Source organism: Oncorhynchus clarkii, chromosome 18 (assembly GCF_045791955.1).
Source record: "Oncorhynchus clarkii lewisi isolate Uvic-CL-2024 chromosome 18, UVic_Ocla_1.0, whole genome shotgun sequence".
Taxonomy (NCBI): domain Eukaryota; kingdom Metazoa; phylum Chordata; class Actinopteri; order Salmoniformes; family Salmonidae; genus Oncorhynchus; species Oncorhynchus clarkii.
Window position 1 is genome coordinate 26214018 of NC_092164.1, and position 20340 is coordinate 26234357.

Below are 20340 nucleotides of genomic sequence, written 5' to 3' on the forward strand. Positions count from 1 at the left end.
GTGCTAACGAACGGTTAAAAGCAGCGGGTGACCGTCCTAGCGCCTTTGAACAGGAAATCGGTCGTCATTTTCTGTTAATTTTCTGACGATTCTACTTGCTGAATCACCACCATTTCGTGATCGCCAACACACAGTGCCCACCCCCTTCTTTTAACCGTTTGTCTTCACTGTGTGCTTTTTGTCTGCACTTTGTCCTTTAGACAAATGGTGCATGGAACTCTGAGGTCCACTTCTGAAAGATACCTGGCAAGAGTCTTTGCCCCCCTCTAGGTAGCCTGCACAGACCATCCAAGGGGAGATGGCACCCTGGTACACTTTCAGTCCACTGCAGTCCCTGCTGGAGAGCACAGGGACCTGGGCAGAATGCATGGACACACTGGTCTCCCCTGAAAAGACAGACAGACACACACACGTGCATGCTTGCGCATCTATTCAGGTGTTGAATTTGAGCCCATTCACCTCCGTCCACTGTGGCGCCCCACCCAGAGATCCAGCACAACATCCCCTCCTCAAATCTCTCCGCATAGTTCGGCAGGCAGATAGGCTCAACCAGACCTGGAGGAAAGGACTTAGCCAATGAACCTGCTGTGCTCCTTCAGATTTGAGGTGAAGAGCAGTTACTCGAAGGGCTCTGTTCAATACGTATCACGGAAGTTCAGCACTAAAGTCCAGTTGAAATTTAAAGGCAATGTTCCTCCATTGGTGGGGACTACATTCACAGTAAACCTTGCATACTGTATGCCAGCTCAATCAGAAATGACCTTTGCATTTCTATCGCTCAATCTGTAATGCCTCAGCGATACAGATTGAATATTGAATATTGAATAAAGCCCTAAATAACTATGTCAGTAGGACTGACAGACAGGCAGAATTGGGAAAGTGACATATTTTTGGTTGTTTTGTGTCCTCTGGGGCTTCCATACCGTGCCAGACCTTGAGGAAGCGCATGGAAGGGAGGTAGCTGGGTAGGGTGAGCAGGCCCTGGCTCTTTGGGATGGGGGCAGGCGGCTCCTGGGGCGGAGCGGTGGGTACATGGGGGTCCTGGAGGTCCTGAGAGAAGGAGCCGCTGGTCTGGCTGCTGAGGGAGCTGACTTTGAAGGTGGTGGGGATCTCCAGGATTGACTCAACCACAATACGGACTGGGTCCGTTCCCTCTGCCCCAGACACCTGTATGGAGTGTGTACGAGAGAGAGAGAGACAGAGAGAAATGGGGGGAGGGCGCGCGAGAGAGAAGATGGATGGTGGGAGAGAGAAAAAGGGAAAATGAGAAAGAGAAAGAAAGAAAAAGTGATGAGGATGAGTCTTCCTTGTCAGTTGTTCATTCATCTGAACAGCGTTGATGTTAAAACACGCAGACCTCGGGAGGTCAGTCTGGCTACACACCTTCCAGTCTTCGGCTGATCCATCAGCAGCAGTCTTGTCACTATTAGGCATGGCCATATCTCCTCCCCAGCTAATCATCTTGGCCCCATGGTAGTAAGATGACCACAGTGGAGCGATGGGAGAGTAAGGACTGCACTGACAAACATCGAGGATATAATGCTACTGCCTAGCTGAGTGACTGACCAATTGACCGACCACCACCAATGGAGAACCTGATAGCATCATTTTACAGTGGAGTTTTCAGGGAAGACACTCAGGTCACTATGCTGCTACAGGTGTTGGGGGAATTAGGGAGGGCGGTGGGGGTCTGGGGTTGTAAGGTGAAAGGTCATAAGCCTGCTTACTGGCTGTTCCATATGATGTGGTCACTCAGGTGTACAGGCTAACAGAGATGGATGTAAGGAGGCCATGCATCTGTGGAATGCTCCCTCATTTGAATTGCACAGTACGCGACTGATCATTGGCGCACACTGTATATGAGGAAGGATTCTCTATTGTCAACAGTCAAGATCTTTGATGCGTACTTATCGGAGTCTAAGTGTATGACTAAAATAAAATACTATACGCTAGTAATTGTGTAGTGAGCAGAGCCTCTCGTGATCTAACGCCACCAATAGCAGTACTGTGTCACCAAGGAGTGGAGGGACAATGAGATCCATTACATCACAGGTCATTAGCTGGTGAGGTTACTGGAGAACCCTTTAGTGTTTGACCCTTTTTCTCTGCTTCCTGTGTCTTGTTTTCTTGGGTGGTGCTTCGGTGTCTATAAGTGTGCGGGTGTATGGCCATGTGCAGTGGCGATTTTAGCATATAAATCTTGGTGGGGCAACATAAAAACATGCCAGCAAAGCCACTACACAACACAACACATTAAACAATACATTAATTGCACTATAACGGTGACAAACGGTGCCCACAAACTGTTAGGGCCTACATAAAGCAGTCCTAACAGCAGAGCCTTCTTTTCAGCACCATAGACTGAAGCCTTACCACTGCTACACCTGGCTATCAGCGGAGCCTTATCTGGCAGCGAAACAGTTCATTCATTTACTATCTTTTAAAAAAACATAGCTAATATGGCTGACTTGCTTAAACGAATGTGTTTTTTACTGACAATTGAGATGTACAAACGATGGTATAAGGGAACGATGAGCAGATAAGAGGCAATCCGTAATTTCGATTAAGACATTAATGAGCGAGCTAAGACGGGTCTAGTCAAAATAATTATTTGTTCAGCACTTTTGAATTGTACAGCGACAGAATTCAGAACATGGGCCGTTCTTACAGTATTCTCCCTGTACACCAAGTCAGAACCATAGGATGGATATAAGGGGGCATTTAAGCAGACAATGGAAGCTCTTACAATATTTGATGATGACATTTCCATAAAACAGGCTATAGGCTACATGTGCACCCCCAAGTCAGAACAGTGGGCTAAGATATGAGGGGGAAAGGGACCAAATTATTATGGTGAGACACATGGGCTACTAACAGCTTACTACACAACATACACTTAGTATTACTTTCTTAGCTGCAGTAAGCACACAGTACATTCAGAAAGCATTCAGACCCCTTGACTTTTTCCAAATGTTGTTACATTACAGCCTTATTCTAAAATGGATTTAAATATTCTCATCAATCTACACACAATACCCCATGATGACAAAGTGAAAACAGGTTTTTAGAAATTTTAGGGAGGTGACCAAGAACCCGATGGTCACTCTGACAGAACTCCAAAGTTCCTCTGTGGAGATGAGAGAACCTTCCAGAAGGACAACAATATCTGCAGCGACTCCCCAGTAAAAGGCAAATGACAGCCCACTTGGAGTTTACCAAAAGGCACTTAAAGTACTCTCAGACCATGAGAAACAAAACTCTTTTGGACTGATTGCCAAGCGTCACGTCTGGAGGAAACCTGGCACCATCCCCACGGTGAAGCATGGTGCTGGCAGCATCATGCTGTGGGGATATTGTTCAGAGACAGGTACTGGGAGACTAGTCAGGATCCAGGGAAAGATGAACAGAGCAATGTGTAGAGAGATCCTTGATGAAAACCTGCTCCAGAGTGCTCAGGACCTCAGACTGGGGTGAAGGTTCACCTTCCAAGGCTTCAGGACAAGCAGCAGTGGCTTCAGGACAAGTCTCTGAATGTCCTTGAGTGGCCCAGCCAGAGCCCGAACTTGAACTCGATCGAACATCTCTGGAGAGACCTGAAAATAGCTGTGCAGCGACGCTCCCCATCCGACCTGACAGAGCTCGAGAGGATCTGCAGAGAAGAATGGGAGAAACTCCCTAAATACAGGTGTACCCAATAAGACTCAAGGCTGTACTCGATGCCAAAGGTGCTTCAACAAAGTACTGTGTAAAGGGTCTGAATACTTTAAAAACAAAACATTTTACAAAAATTTCTAAAAACCTGCTTTTGCTTTGTCATTATGGGGTATTGTGTGTAGATTGATGAGGGAAAAAAACGATATAATCCATTTTAGAATAAGGCTGTAACGTAACAAAATGTGGAAAAAGTCAAGGGGTCTCAATACTTTCTGAATGCACTGTATCTCCCTGACATATTACATAATTTATGCAGCAGCATACAATACATTTTTGGACTCACTGTTGTGCTGTGCTCACTTGAACAGGAGGGTGGCGCAGCGGTCCTTCTTGTTTGTCATCAAACTTTGTCATCTGGCATTCTCTGGATTTATGGTGCTTTCAAGACAACTGTTTGAATCATGACTTCAGTGATATTCAGGTCGGAGCTCTAGAAAGAGGCCCGAGTTCCCGACTTGGAACTTCGAGTTGGATGCTGAAAACGTATTTTCCCAGTTGGAGCTCGTTTTCTTCTGAGTTCCCAGTTGTCTTGAACTCACTGAAGTCTGATTTCCCAGTTCCGAGTTTCTAGTTGTTTTGAACGAGGCAGAAGTCTTGCTGGATTGACAGCATGGCCAATGTATTCAACCTTTTCTGGTCCATGGTGTTACAAAATGAATGTTTATCCTTTTTAGCTTGGAAAACAAACCCTTTCAGACAGATGTTTTAAATCCTTAAACCAAGACTTGGACCACATATCCTCTCAAACGAATAGCAGGGGAAGAAAAATAGTGATTGCTTTGCAACGCTAGCAGTTAGCCAGATTCCTTCCAAATCACTCATTGTTCAATTTGTGATTTCCACCTTGTTGTGTAATGTTTATGGCCAATGACCACAGATACATTTTATCTACAGTATAATTTATCTTCATATGACAAGGATTGAGAAGGATTTGCCAGTAGATTGTTGACATGATTCATGGTGATGAATGCTTGCTAGCTAAGGTTTTGAATGTATGATGTTGACATGAACAGTCCAATCAAAGCTCCGGGAGATTTAACGTGATTTGACGTCATTTTATCAGTGGCCAATGACCTTCAGCCTTCTTGGATGGGCACTTCTAATGTAAATCTATGGCAGCACCCAAGGGGGCTTGAGCTTTCTAGCTCTCCCTGTAGATTTTGCGGTGACCACTGAGCCACTGAGCCAGAACACTGAGCCAATCACGGCGCAACTAGAGAACCTTACCAACCCCTATGCTCTGTATTATCCGCTGGATACCCCTCTATTTAATTGTATTTATTTATTTTACCCTTATTTTACCAGGTAAATTGACTGAGAGCACATTCTCATTTACAGCAACGACCTGGAGAATAGTTACAGGGGAGAGGAGGGGGATAAATTAGCCAATTCAGCACAGAAAGCACTGAGCTAGGCTGAAACAACTGCATTTTGGAGCTGCCTTACTCAAGAAAGCAAAAAAGAGACCATGTTTGTATGCAGCTTTATCAACTCAATACATTTTTACAAATATTGTTTGCAAACTGATATGTAACACGTTTTAATGCCAAAATAACATGCTCTGCCCTGAATGGCAGGTCGCCACTGGCCATGTGTATGTGAATGGTCTTTCTCTTTCAACAACTCGCCATACACGTGTAGGAATAAGGAGAGGGCATTCATAAATGAGGACAATGATGTAATGGCAATATCTTACCAGCAGATGTCAGAACCTTATTCTTTGTTCAACCCTACAGCTAAAGGTTCTCAATGGGCTATATCTAAATGTGTCTTTCCAATGTGATCATTTGAATCCTATCTCCTAGCTTCCTTCTCAACTGTATTGAGGGAGAACGTCCATGATCCCTCCTCCAATGGATTTTGAAGAAGGAGACAAGGAATCGAGGAAAGATTCATTGAGAAAGATACCTGGACGTAGAATTGTCCACATAGCCTGTGACACAGCCAGACTACAGTTAAACTATGGGAACCATGTTCATACAGAGTAACCCAATCGCCCATGAAGACAGCTAATTAAAAGCTAGGAAGAAGCTAAATCAGTGTTGGGTAGCTTGGTAGCTATGATTCAATTTCACAGTTTTGGGTACAGTGATATCACGAAGCCAAAGTTAGGCTCCCCTTTTAATCCCCTCCTCTTCCTCCTCCTCTCAGATCTCTACTCTCAGTCACGACTGTGCAGATAAAGACTGTGTGACTCAGCAGCCCGAACCGAACAGCACGCACAGTTAGAATGAACACCTCAAATAACCACAACCATCCGGCTTAAATGCATCCATTATAATGATGTCTATTATAATGGTGATTGGTTAGCACGATAGTTGGGGTCGCTATGGAGTCAGTTTGGGGGGTGAGTGTGTAGCAGATGGGGATTTGTGACGCTTGCTCCTTAGCCTGAAATTTAAAAGAGGTACGGCTAAGCAAGCAGCAGTCTGCTCACATCTTCTCGCCTTGCCTCGCCTTGCCTCCTCAAAACGAATTGGAAAAGGTTTGAGAGACCTTGGACCTTGTCCTCCAATATGGTCGAGAAAGCGGCGAGGAGTACGATCCGAGGAATTGCGAGTGACAAATTGAAAAATAACCCTCGTCTTGACTTGGTCAACTTGTTGACCTTCCTCTCTGTAGACTGGGTTAGTGCTCTAAATAATTTGCTGCTCGATATTCCCACGGTTAAAATTGTCCATTATTTCAAGTCTAATTGACAGGAAATATTTTCCCTCTCTTTAAGTATCAACACGAGTCTGGCTTGGCTTGATTCAGTGGGCTCTATTGCTTATGTGTGTATGTGTGTCTGTATGTATGTGTATTACCTGAAGGCTGCTACAGGTCCCATTATCTCCCAGTGATGGGGTTATACTGTTACCTTCCCAGTCAGTGTCACATTCTCAATATCCTACTGTACATTCATATCCATACATCTTCCATTGAATCCCTCTAGTCCATGTTCACATCATTTTGTATGCGTGACCATTCAGAGAGCCTATACATTAGCACCATTCCCCAGCTCCCCTATTATTTCTGATAGAGGATGTTCACAATGTGACAAAGATAACCTGGGGTCCAAGCTCTGCAGGCTGCAGTGCAGGGGGTGTCAGGGCCTCTATGATAAACCGACAAGGGACAAGGCCAAGCACACATCATAGAGGACCCCACACACAATCCCAATGTTTTGAGCTGCTGCCCTCCAAGAGGGTCCCACTGTTCAGCAAGAACAGGAAGGAGGCAAGTTTCATTCCATCAGCCACCAGGCTGCTGAACAGTGGGACATAGGATGATGCAGGCCCAATACAAGGTCAGACAGTAAGCCTGTCAGACAGTAAGCCGCAGAGACTTTGAATATGTGAAAATGTAGCCTAAATGTGTGACTTGCTACTAACTTTCCAGTTTTCCGTGCTGCATGTAATATATTGTGTTGTGTTTGTGTATTTGCATGCTGACATCACGAAATGCCTTTCCATGTAAATGGCCAATAAAGTATAGATTTGTGTTATACAGGATTCTTGGGACGACCCTACCCCATTGAAGTTGAAATGTACAATGGTTATGGTAAGGGTTAAGGTTAGGGTTAGGTAAGGGTTATGGTTAAGGTTAGGGGTTAAGATTAGGATTAAGGGTTAGGCTAGGGCATAGCTGCGGTAAGTAGTCTGTGGGTGGGCATGCTGCAAAAAAGAATTGCGCTACAGAAGTCAGCTAACACAGGACTAGTAAAGGTCCAGTGCACTGTGAATTTTTTTTGTCTAAATGTATTTGAGTGTTTACCAGCATTTGTAACTTGAGTCTCATAATTATCTGTACAAAACAGTTAATCTAATAATACTTGCTTGATATACATTTTCCAGTTTCTTGAAATACTTTGCAAATGCAACATATTTCTATGTGAAAACTTAAATGGTCTATTCATTCCTTTTACTAAATGCTCTTATCCAGAGGAACTTACAGCAGTTAGTGTATACATTTTCTTTCTGGCCCCCCTTGGGAATTGAACCCACAACCCTAGCATTGTAAGCACCATGCTCTACCAAATGAGCATCATCATCTTATCACATCATCATAAACCACATGATGTCTCAATGTACTCAATTACTGTATTGTGCATCGTTTTTCTTGATGGTGATGGAAAGTCTACAGGTACAAACATAGATGACCAGCCTATGTACAATACAGTAATGTACATTTACATTAAGTGGTTTGTAAGTATGGTAAATTAGTACTGCACAAAAAGTGGTTGTTTTCCATGTTATTTGATCAAGAAACATATTTAATTTGATATGGGCATGTTTTAGGTCTTTGCGCATAACTGTACAGGACCAGTAAAGGACCAGTGCACTACTTTGTTATTTGTTTTAATCAGGTCTGTCATAGATGCTGCAGCACCCCTTCTTCCCGAGGCTATGGTGTAGGGACGTCCCAATGACCCCAGATAGCAATGCCCATAACGTGTAACATAATGAAGGACCCAAACCAGATTCCCACACTGCCTCTTGTTCCAAAGAAATGTCTAATATCCTCGCTCTGCTTGCTCCCATTACAGTCCTTTTAGACAGGGTTCATTGCTTCTATTAATAATTCTATAGTAACAAAATCCCTGGCTCCAAATGTTGGGCTCCACCTACAACATTTGTATTCATTTCATTCGTATTAGCCCCATGTTTCGTGTGTGCGCACAACACCTGCCCTTGAAATCCACCGATAACATCGTAAAGGGCTACGGGTGGTAAATCAGACTCATTCCTCTGGTTATTTTTGTTGTTATAGAGGCAACACACTTGTTTCTATTTCACAATATTGCTGTCACGTCCGTTTCATTGTTGCGCTTGTGATGTCAGTGGATTTAGGTGCCCGTCACGAATGCCTGAAGAATAATGATGTGTCTCGTCAATGAGCGTTTCTGTGTGGGTTCTATGTCCTTCAGTTTTGTGGCTGGATTCTGATTTTACCCTCACTGAAAACACCTTGGATTGTGGACTCGGGATCGCTGCTTTACGTGCAGCCCTGAACACAAAACCTGCGTTTGTTTTGCGCGGATTGTGTAGCGTGTTTTATTCTAACTTTATGCACGAAATGGAATGCAGAGTATTGTCAATTCAGAGTCATGTTGTCAGGGGATATGTTGGCAATAAATCGGCATCATTTCCGTTACAGGTAGGTATCTATTATATTCTGATTCAATGTTTTGATGAGCTAATGTAACGCAATTGTGCGCGCGTGCAGGTAGCAAAAGGTCACATGGCAAATACCCTTTTGGCGCTCCCAATGGTGATGACAATTCCTGAACACTCCAAATACATAGAGATGATGGTGTATTTTACATGTTATCATATGTTAATCATTAGACATATTGTTATCAGCAGTGATAAATTGCGAGAATATTCATTCCATGTTCATGCCTGTCGGATTATGCACAACACTGTAGTAAGGACGCGTGTGACATTCGTGACGGATTTTACTCATTCGGATTTTACTCTTGCAGCAATGCAATCTTGTCAATTTTCTCATCCTCCTCATCACATTAGACACTGCTGTGATTTGGGTACCATGGTGGTCATTATTTCCCTGAACAGCGTTGTTTGTCATCCAAATGTACAGGTCCGTCATAGATGATGACCGTAAAGGCGTTTCAATTAGCTGGGAATCCTCAGTTTCTGCTGTCCTCAATTAGCTGGGAATCCGATGTTTCTGCTATTCTATCAGTCAAGAAAGACAGCAGAGAGCTTCTGCATGAATGACTGACGTATTTAGCGTATATTCCTCTGACTGACGTCACTAAAGAGGAGACAGGAGCTTTTAATATAATTATCTTGATTAAACCCTTAGGCCAAAAATAATTCACAAAAATGATTTACCTCCTGTTTCAATTGGTTATATCAAGTGGCGATTTTAGCATGTAAATCTTGGTGGGGCAGATGCATGCGAGCAAAGCCATTACACAACACTAAACAATACATTAATTGTACTATGATGGACTGTTAGGGCCTACATAAAGCTGTCCCAAGGGCAGAGCCTTCTTTTCAGCACCATGGAGTGAATCATTACCACCGCTACACCTGGCTACATAAGTGAAGCCTTGTCTGGCAGCTTAACAGTTAATTTAGCCTCATTTACTGCCCGTAGCCGATATGGCTGACTTGCTTAAACAAATGTGGCTTCTACTGACAATTGAGATGTACAAACTATGGCATAAGGGGACAAGAAGCGGATAAGAGGCAATCCGTAATTTCGATTAAGACATTATTGAGCGAGTCTAGACAGACGTAGTCAATATAATTATTTGTTCAGCACTTTTGAAATGTGCAGCGACAGAATTCAGGGCATGGGCCGTTCTTACACTATTCTCCCTGTACACCAAGTCAGAACCATAGGATGAATAAAAGGGGGAAAATAAGCAGACAATGAAAGTTCTTTCAATATTCAATGATGACATTTCTCTAAAACAGGCTATAGGCTACATGTGCACCACCAAATCAGAACAGTAGGCTAAGTTATGGGGGGGAAGGTACCAAATTATTAGGGAGAGGCACATGGGCTACTAACAGTTTACTACACAACATACACTTAGTATTACTTTCTTAGCTACAGTATACATATCTCGCTGGCATATTACATAATTTATTCAGCAGCATGCAATACATTTTTCGTCTCACCTTTTTGTGCTGTAATCAGTTGAACAGGAAGGTGGCACGGCCATTCTTCTTGTGGGCAAATTTTGTCATCAAACTTTGTGATCAAAGTCTGCCATTCTCTGGATTTATGGTGTTTTCAAGACAACTGGGAACCCAAAAAACAAGGTTGAATCATGACGTCAGTGATCTTCAGGTTGCAGCTCTAGAAAGAGGCCAGAGTTCCCGACTTGGAATTCCGAGTTAGATGACTGTTCAAAACGTATTTTCCCGGTCAGAGCTCGTTTTTTTCTGAGTTCCCAGTTGTCTTGAACTCACTGAAGTCTGAGATTTCCCAGTTCCGAGTATCAAGTTGTTTTGAATGTGGCAGAAGTCAGGCTGGATTGACAGCACGGCCAATGTAATAAACCTTTTCTGGCCCATGGTGTTGCATGTGAATGTTTATCCTTTTAAGCTTGGAAAATAGACCCTTAAACCCAGACTTGGACCACATATCCTCTCCACTGAATAGTAGGTTGGTGATTGTTTTGCAACACTTTCAGTTAGCCACTGATTCCTTCCAAACCACTCATTGTTGAATATGCGATTTCCAACTTGTTGTATAATGTTTATGTCCAATGGCCGATGAGCACCGATACGTTTTATCTATAATTTCTCTTCATAATGACAAGGATTAAAAATAATTTTCCAGTAGATTGTCCACTTGATTCATGATTATGACTGCTTGTCTAGCTTGCTAGCTAAGATTTTGTCCACATAGCCTCAAAGTATGATGTTGAAATGATCAGTCCTATCAAAGCTACGGTAGATGCAGTCAAAAGTTTGGACACACCTACTCATTCAAGGTATTTTGACTATGTTTTACATTGTAGAATAATAGTGAAGACATCAAAACTATGAAATAACACATGGAATCATGTAGCAATTAAACAAGTGTTAAAAACATATATTTTAGATTCTTCAAAGTAACCACCCTTTGTCTTGATGACAGCTTTGCACACTCTTGCCATTTTCTCAACCAGCTTCACTTGAAGTGCTTTTCCAACAGTCTTGAAGGAGTTCCCACATATGCTGAGCACTTGTTGGCTGCTTTTCCTTCACTCTGTGGTCCAACACATCCCAAACCATCTCTATTGGGTTGAGGTCGGGTGATTGTGGTCAGGTCTTCTGATGCAGCACTCCATCACTCTCCTTGATCAAATAGCCCTTACACAGCCTGGAGGTGTGCTGGGTCATTGTCCTGTTGAAAAACAAATGATAGATGGGATGGCGTATCGCTGCAGAATGCTGTGGTAGCCATGCTGGTTAAATGTGCCTTGAATTCTAAATAAATCACTATACAGTGTCACCAGCAAAGCACCCCCACACCATCACACCTCCTCTTCCAATCTTCACAATGGGAACCACACATGCGGAGATAATCATTTACTCTGTGTCTCACAAAGACCAAAAATCTCAAATTTGGACTCATCAGACCAAAGACAGATTTCCACTGGTCTAATGTCCATTGCTCATGTTTCTTGGCCCAAGTAAGTCTCTTCTTATTATTGGTGTCCTTTAGTTGTGGTTTCTTTCCAGCAATTTGATCACGATGGCCTGATTCACGCTTTCACCTCTAAACAGTTGATGTTGAGATGTGTCTGTTACTTGTACTCTGTGAAGCATTTATTTGGGCTGCAATCTGAGGTGCAGTTAACTCGAATGAACTTATCCTCTGCAGCAGAGTTAACTCTGGGTCTTCCTTTCCTGTTGCGGTTCTCATGAGAGCCAGTTTCATCATAGCTCTTGATGGTTTTTGCGACTGCACTTGAAGAAACCATCAAATTTCTTGAAATGTTCCGGATTGACTGACCTTCATGTCTTAAAGTAATGATGGACTGTTGTTTCTCTTTGCTTATTTGAGCTGTTCTTGCCATAATGGACTTGGTCTTTTACTAAATAGGGCTGTCTTCTGTATACCTGCCCTACCTTGTCACAACACAACTGATTTGCTCAAACGCATTAAGAAGGAAAGAAATTCCACAAACAAACTTTTAGCAAGGCACACCTGTTAATTGAAATGCATTCCAGGTGACGACCTCGTGAAGGTGGTTGTGAGAATTCCAAGAGTGTGCAAAGCTGTCATCAAGGCAAAGGGTGGCTACTTTGAAGAATATCAAATATATTTTGATTTGGTTACTACATGATTCCATATGTGTTATTTCATCATTTGGATGTCTTCACTATTATTCTACAATGTATAAAATAGTAAAAAAAACTTTTAAAAAACTGTAATGAGTAGGTGTGTCCTTTTGACTGGTACTGTATAACGTGATTTAACATAATTTTTTCTGTGTCCAATGACCTTGAGCCTTCTTGAATGGACACTTCTAATGTAAATCTATGGCAGCACCCAAGGGGCTTGAATTTTCAAGCTCTCCCCTTAGATTTTGCGGTGACGTAGGGTCCCAAATGAGTGACAGAACACTGAGCCAATCACGGCGCAACTAGAAAACATTACCAACCCCTACGCTCTGTATTTTCCTCTGGCTGCCCCACCAACACAGAAAGCACTGAACTAGGCATTTTGGAGCTGCCTTACTCAAGAAAGCAAAAAAGAGACCATGTAACATTTTGCATACATGTCACATATCAGTTTGCAGACAATGTAAAAAAGTATTATTGAGTTAATAAAGCCGCATACAAACATGGTCTCTTTTTTGCTTTCTGACACCAAGTCAGAACCGTACTATATATAAAGAGGGCAAATAAGCAGACATTGAAAGCTCTTAAAATATTAGATGATGACATTTTTCTAAAACAGGTTATAGGCTAAATGCGGGGCTCAAAACTGGTTATATCAATCTGTTGCAAGTGAAGTCATGTAAGTAAAATCTATTAGTGTGGGTACTCTAAGTCAAAACCGTTGCCTTCTATTTATAGAAAGGTCAAGTTATGTCTAACAACCAAAAAAAACATGGGATAGCCTACTCAATACAGTGCAGGAGTCAGTGTAAACATGAGGCTTTCCACCAGTTACATTATGTCATTTTAGTTGAAGACTAGGAACCCTATTGTACAGGTAGCTGAAACTGCTAGTCCAAATATAAGTAAAATGGCTGGTCATTTAAAACGTGTAGGGCTGTACTAGCTTTGTGGACTATTTCCACCATATGATGTGGACTTAGACAAATTAAATGGGCCCCAATAGCCCAGGGGATCCTCACTGTTAGTCACTGACTCAACAGCTTTATAGGTACAATACATTTCAGAATTGCATGCATTAAACACTACGAAAAATGTATTTTTAGTTGTGGAATAATACAAATGTATGGGGGGGAAATTTCCCTTTTTTGGGGGCTGGTTCAATGGCATTTTTAAATGGACCACCAAATCTCTAAATCTGGCCCTCTGTATAGCCTAGATCAGTAGTGTTCAACTCTTACCCTACGAGCTCCGGAGCCTGCTGTTTTTTTATTCAACCTGATAATGAATTGCAACCACCTGGTGTCCCAGGTCTAAATCAGTCCTTGATTAGAGGGGAACAATGGAAAAAAAGCAGTGGAACTGGTTTCGAGGGCCAGAGTTGAGTTTGAGGGGCCTAAAGTAATTAACCTACCCACCAGTGGAGGCTGCTGAGGGGAGGACGGCTCATAATAATGGCTGGAACGGATCAAATGGAATGGCATTTGATACGATTCCACATTGTTCATCTTCACCACGATGCTTTGATTAATGCTCTGTCTGTCTCTTCCACAGGTGCTGGGGTTTGAGGTGGATTCAATCAACTCGGTACAATTCTCCAATCATACAGGTACTTATAATGTACAGCAGGGTTGGGGTTAATTCTATTTACATTTTAGTCAATTCAGGAAATACACTGAAATCTTACCTACCAAGAGAATTCCTGTCAGTTATAGTCACAGCTGTGTACATTCCCCCTCAAGCGAACACCAAGACGGCCCTCAAGGAACTTCACTGGACTCTATGTAAACTGGAAACTATGTATCCGGAGGCTGCATTCATTGTAGCTGGGGATTTTAACAAAGCAAATTTGAGAACAAGGCTACCTAAATTCTATCAGCATATTGATTGCACGACACGCAGGGCTAATACTCTCGACCACTGCTACTCTAACTTCCGCGATGCATACAAAGCCCTCCCCGCCCTCCCTTCGGCAAATCCGACCACGACTCCATCTTGCTCGTTCTGTCTTATAGGCAGAAACTCAAACAGGATGTACCAGTGACGAGAACCATTCAACGCTGGTCTGACCAATCGGAAGCCACACTTCATGATTGTTTTGATCACGCGGACTGAAATATGTTCCGGTCAGCCTCAGAAGACCAACGTTGATCTATACGCTGACTCGTGAGTGCATTTATAAAGAAGTGCATTGGAGATGTTGTACCCACTGTGACTATTAAAACCTACCCTAACCAGAAACTGTGGCTGGATGGTGGCATTTGCGCAAAACTGAAAGCGCAATCCACCACATTTAACCATGGAAAGAGGTCTGGAAATATGTCTGAAAATGAACAGTGTAGTTATTCCCTCCGCAAGGCAATCAAACAAGTGAAATGCCGGTACGGGGACAAGGTGGAGTCACAATGGCTCAGACACGAGACGTATGTGGGAGGGTCTACAGGAAATCTACAAAAACAAAAACAGCCATGTCACGGACACTGACGTCACGCTTCCAGACAAACTAAACACGTTCTTTGCCCGCTTTGAGGATAATACAGTGCCATCATCACGGCTCTTTAACAAAGACTGCGTCTCCTTTTCCGTGGCCAACGTGAGAAAAACATTTAAACTTGTTAACCCTCGTAAGGCTGCTGGCCCAGACGGCATCCCTAGCTGCGTCCTCAGAGCATGCGCAGACCAGCTGGCTGGTGTGTTTACCGCTCCCAATCCTGGTCTGTTGTCGTCACAAGCTTCAAGATGGTTCCTGTACCCAAGAAAGCAAAGATAACTGAACTAAATGACTACCGCCCCATAGCACTCACTTCTGTCATGATGAAGTGCTTTGAGAGGCTAGTCAAAGATCATGTCACCGCCACCTTACCGGCCACACTAGACCCACTTCAGTTTGCATAGTGCCCCAACAGGTCAACAGATGACGCTCTCGCTATCACAGTGCACACTGCACTACCCCCTCTGGACAAAAATAATACCTATGTAAGAATGCTGTTCATTGACTACAGCTCAGCATTCAACACCATAGTACCACCCAAGCTCATCATCAAGCTGGAGGCCCTGGGTCTCAACCCCGCCCTGTGCAACTGGGTCCTGGACTTTCTACAGGGCCGCACCCAGGTGGTGTAGGTAGGAAACAACATCTCCACTTCGCTGACCCTCAACACAGGGGCCCCACAAGGGTGTGTGCTCAGCCCTCTCCTGTACTCCCTGTTCAGCCACGACTGCGGGGCCATGCACACCTCCAACTCAATCATCAAGTTTGCAGACGACACAACAGTAGTGGGCTTGATCACCAATAACGACGAGACAGACTACAGGGAGGAGGTGAGGGCACTCGGAGTGTGGTGTCAGGAAAACAACCTCTCACTCAACGTCAACAAAACAAAGGAGATGATCGTGGACTTCCGGAAACAGCAGAGGGAGCACACCCCTATCCACATCGAAGGGACAGCAGTGGAGAAGGTGAAAAGTTTTAAGTTCCTGGGCGTACACATCACAGACAGACTGAAATGGTCCACCCAAACAGACAGTGTGGTGAAGAAGGTTCAACAGCGCCTCTTCAACCTCAGGAGGCTGAAGAAATTTGGCTTGTCACCCAAAACCCTGACAAACTTTTACAGATGCACAATTGAGAGCATCCTGTCGAGCTGTATTACAGCCTGGTATGGCAACTGCACCGCCCTCAACCGCAAGGCGCTCCAGAGGGTGGTGCGGTCTGTACAATGCATCACTGGTGGCAAACTACCTGCCCTCCAGGACACCTACAGCACCCAATGTCACAGGAAGGACAAAAAGATCATCAAGGACATCAACCACCCGAGCCACTACCTGTTCACACCGCTATCATCCAGAAGGCGAGGTCAGTACATGTGCATCAAAGCTGGGACAGACTGGACACTTTAATAAACGGATCACAAGTCACTTTAAACAATGGCACTTTAAATAATGCCACTTTCATAATGTTTACATATCTACATTACTCATATCACATGTACAGTGCCTTGCGAAAGTATTCGGCCCCCTTGAACTTTGCGACCTTTTGCCACATTTCAGGCTTCAAACATAAAGATATAAAACTGTATTTTTTGTGAAGAATCAACAATAAGTGGGACACAATCATGAAGTGGAACGACATTTATTGGATATTTCAAACTTTTTTAACAAATCAAAAACTGAAAAATTGGGCGTGCAAAATTATTCAGCCCCCTTAAGTTAATACTTTGTAGCGCCACCTTTTGCTACGATTACAGCTGTAAGTCGCTTGGGGTATGTCTCTATCAGTTTTGCACATCGAGAGACTGAATTTTTTTCCCATTCCTCCTTGCAAAACAGCTCGAGCTCAGTGAGGTTGGATGGAGAGCATTTGTGAACAGCAGTTTTCAGTTCTTTCCACAGATTCTCGATTGGATTCAGGTCTGGACTTTGACTTGGCCATTCTAACACCTGGATATGTTTATTTTTGAAACATTCCATTGTAGATTTTGCTTTATGTTTTGGATCATTGTCTTGTTGGAAGACAAATCTCTGTCCCAGTCTCAGGTCTTTTGCAGACTCCATCAGGTTTTCTTCCAGAATGGTCCTGTATTTGGCTCCATCCATCTTCCCATCAATTTTAACCATCTTCCCTGTCCCTGCTGAAGAAAAGCAGGCCCAAACCATGATGCTGCCACCACCATGTTTGACAGTGGGCATGGTGTGTTCAGGGTGATGAGCTGTGTTGCTTTTACGCCAAACATAACGTTTTGCATTGTTGCCAAAAAGTTCAATTTTGGTTTCATCTGACCAGAGCACCTTCTTCCACATGTTTGGTGTGTCTCCCAGGTGGCTTGTGGCAAACTTTAAACAACACTTTTTATGGATATCTTTAAGAAATGGCTTTCTTCTTGCCACTCTTCCATAAAGGCCAGATTTGTGCAATAAAGATTGTTGTCCTATGGACAGAGTCTCCCACCTCAGCTGTAGATCTCTGCAGTTCATCCAGAGTGATCATGGGCCTCTTGGCTGCATCTCTGATCAGTCTTCTCCTTGTATGAGCTGAAAGTTTAGAGGGACGGCCAGGTCTTGGTAGATTTGCAGTGGTCTGATACTCCTTCCATTTCAATATTATTGCTTGTACAGTGCTCCTTGGGATGTTTAAAGCTTGGGAAATCTTTTTGTATCCAAATCCGGCTTTAAACTTCTTCACAACAGTATCTCGGACCTGCCTGGTGTGTTCCTTGTTCTTCATGATGCTCTCTGCGCTTTTGACGGACCTCTGAGACTATCACAGTGCAGGTGCTTTTATACGGAGACTTGATTACACACAGGTGGATTGTATTTATCATCATTAGTCATTTAGGTGAACATTGGATCTTTCAGAGATCCTCACTGAACTTCTGGAGAGAGTTTGCTGCACTGAAAGTAAAGGGGCTGAATAATTTTGCATGCCCAATTTTTCAGTTTTTGATTTGTTAAAAAAGTTTGAAATATCCAATAAATGTCGTTCCACTTCATGATTGTGTCCCACTTGTTGTTGATTCTTCACAAAAAAATACAGTTTTATATCTTTATGTTTGAAGCCTGAAATGTGGCAAAAGGTCGCAAAGTTCAAGGGGGCCGAATACTTTCGCAAGGCACTGTATATACTGTATTTTAAACCATCTACTGCACCTTGCCTATGCCGCTCGGCCATCGCTCATTCATTTACTTATATGTACATATTCTCATTCACCCCTTTAGATTTGTGTGTCTTAGGTAGTTGTTGGGGAATTGTTAGATTACTTGTTAGATATTACTGCACTGTCGGAACTAGAAGCACAAGAATTTCGCTACACTCGCATTAACATCTACTAACCATGTGCACTGTATATATGACCAATAAAAATTGATTTGATTTTGAATTCCAATTTTTTTTCTTCTTGGGCCTCTATAACTATATCTATTGTTTTTTTTGTTGTTGTGTGATTTGGATTAATCCCCTCTACCACACGGAACCCCACTAATCTACTAACAGACCTCCATCCTATGCTAACTTGCTACCGATGGCCTGGCTAGCTGTCTAAATCGCCGTGACCCCCAAACAACCTCTCTACTCACTGGACCCTTTTGATCACTCGACTAAGCATGCCTCTCCTTAATGTCAATATGCCTTGTCCATTGCTGTTCTGGTTAGTGTTTATTGGCTTATTTCACTGTAGAGCCTCTAGTCCTGCTCACTATACCTTATCCAACCTATTAGTTCCACCACCCACACATGCAATGACATCTCCTGGTTTCAATGATGTTTCTAGAGACAATATTTCTCTTTTCATCACTCAATACCTAGGTTTACCTCCACTGTATTCACATCCTACCATACCTTTGTCTGTACATTATACCTTGATGCTATTTTATCGCCCCCAGAAACCTCCTTTTACTCTCTGGAAGACCACCAAAAATTCTGACATTTTAATCCCAAACTACAACATTTTCAGACAAGATAGAACTGCCAAAGGGGGTGGTGTTGCAATCTACTGCAAAGATAGCCTGCAGAGTTCTGTCCTACTATCCAGGTCTGTACCTAAACAATTTGAACTTCTACTTTTAAAAATCCACCTCTCTAAAAACAAGTCTCTCACCGTTGCCGCCTGCTATAGACCACCCTCTGTCCCCAGCTGTGTTCTGGACACCATATGTGAACTGATTGCCCCCCATCTATCTTCAGAGCTTGTGCTGCTAGGCGACCTAAACTGGAACATGCTTAACACCCCAGCCATTCTACAATCTAAACTTGATGCCCTCAATCTCACACAAATGATCAATGAACCTACCAGGTACCTCCCCAAAGCCTTAAACATGGGCACCCTCATAGATATCATCCTAACCAATTTGCCCTCTAAATACACCTCTGCTGTCTTCAACCAAGATCTCAGCGATCACTGCCTCATTGCCTGCATCCGTAATGGGTCAGCGGTCAAACGACCTCCACTCATCACTGTCAAACGCTCCCTGAAACACTTCAGCGAGCAGGCCTTTCTAATCGACCTGGCCGGGGTATCCTGGAAGGATATTGATCTCATCCCGTCAGTAGAGGATGCCTGGATATTTTTTTAAATGCCTTCATAACCATCTTAAATAAACACGCCCCATTCAAGAAATTTAGAACCAGGAACAGATATAGCCCTTGGTTCTCCCCAGACCTGACTGCCCTTAACCAACACAAAAACATCCTATGGCGTTCTGCATTAGCATCGAACAGCCCCCGTGATATGCAGCTGTTCAGGGAAGCTAGAAACCATTATACACAGGCAGTTAGAAAAGCTAAGGCTAGCTTTTTCAAGCAGAAATTTGCTTCCTGCAACACTAACTCAAAAAAGTTCTGGGACACTGTAAAGTCCATGGAGAATAAGAACACCTCCTCCCAGCTGCCCACTGCACTGAAGATAGGAAACACTGTCACCACTGATAAATCCACCATAATTGAGAATTTCAATAAGCATTTTTCTACGGCTGGCCATGCTTTCCACCTGGCTACTCCTACCCCGGTCAACAGCACTGCACCCCCCACAGCAACTCGCCCAAGCCTTCCCCATTTCTCCTTCTCCCAAATCCGTTCAGATGATGTTCTGAAAGAGCTGCAAAAACTGGACCCCTACAAATCAGCCTGGCTAGACAATCTGGACCCTTTCTTTCTAAAATTATCTGCCGAAATTGTTGCCACCCCTATTACTAGCCTGTTCAACCTCTCTTTCGTGGTGTCTGAGATTCCCAAAGATTGGAAAGCAGCTGCGGTCATCCCCCTCTTCAAAGGGGGGGACACTCTTGACCCAAACTGCTACAGACCTATATCTATCCTACCATGCCTTTCTAAGGT

At 43.4% G+C, this 20340-nt stretch overlaps 1 protein-coding gene across 1 annotated transcript in view; it reads left to right on the forward strand.

Annotated features, from left to right (window-relative positions):
• Nucleotides 1-8589: 8589 nt before the first annotated feature.
• Nucleotides 8590-20340, forward strand: part of LOC139372545 (pyridoxal kinase-like) — a 36147-nt gene continuing 24396 nt past the window's right edge. Inside the window, exons 1-2 of the mRNA XM_071112282.1 lie at nt 8590-8853; nt 14067-14121. Of these exons, the coding sequence (XP_070968383.1) occupies nt 8590-8853; nt 14067-14121 (319 nt within the window). The remainder of the gene's footprint in view (nt 8854-14066; nt 14122-20340) is intronic.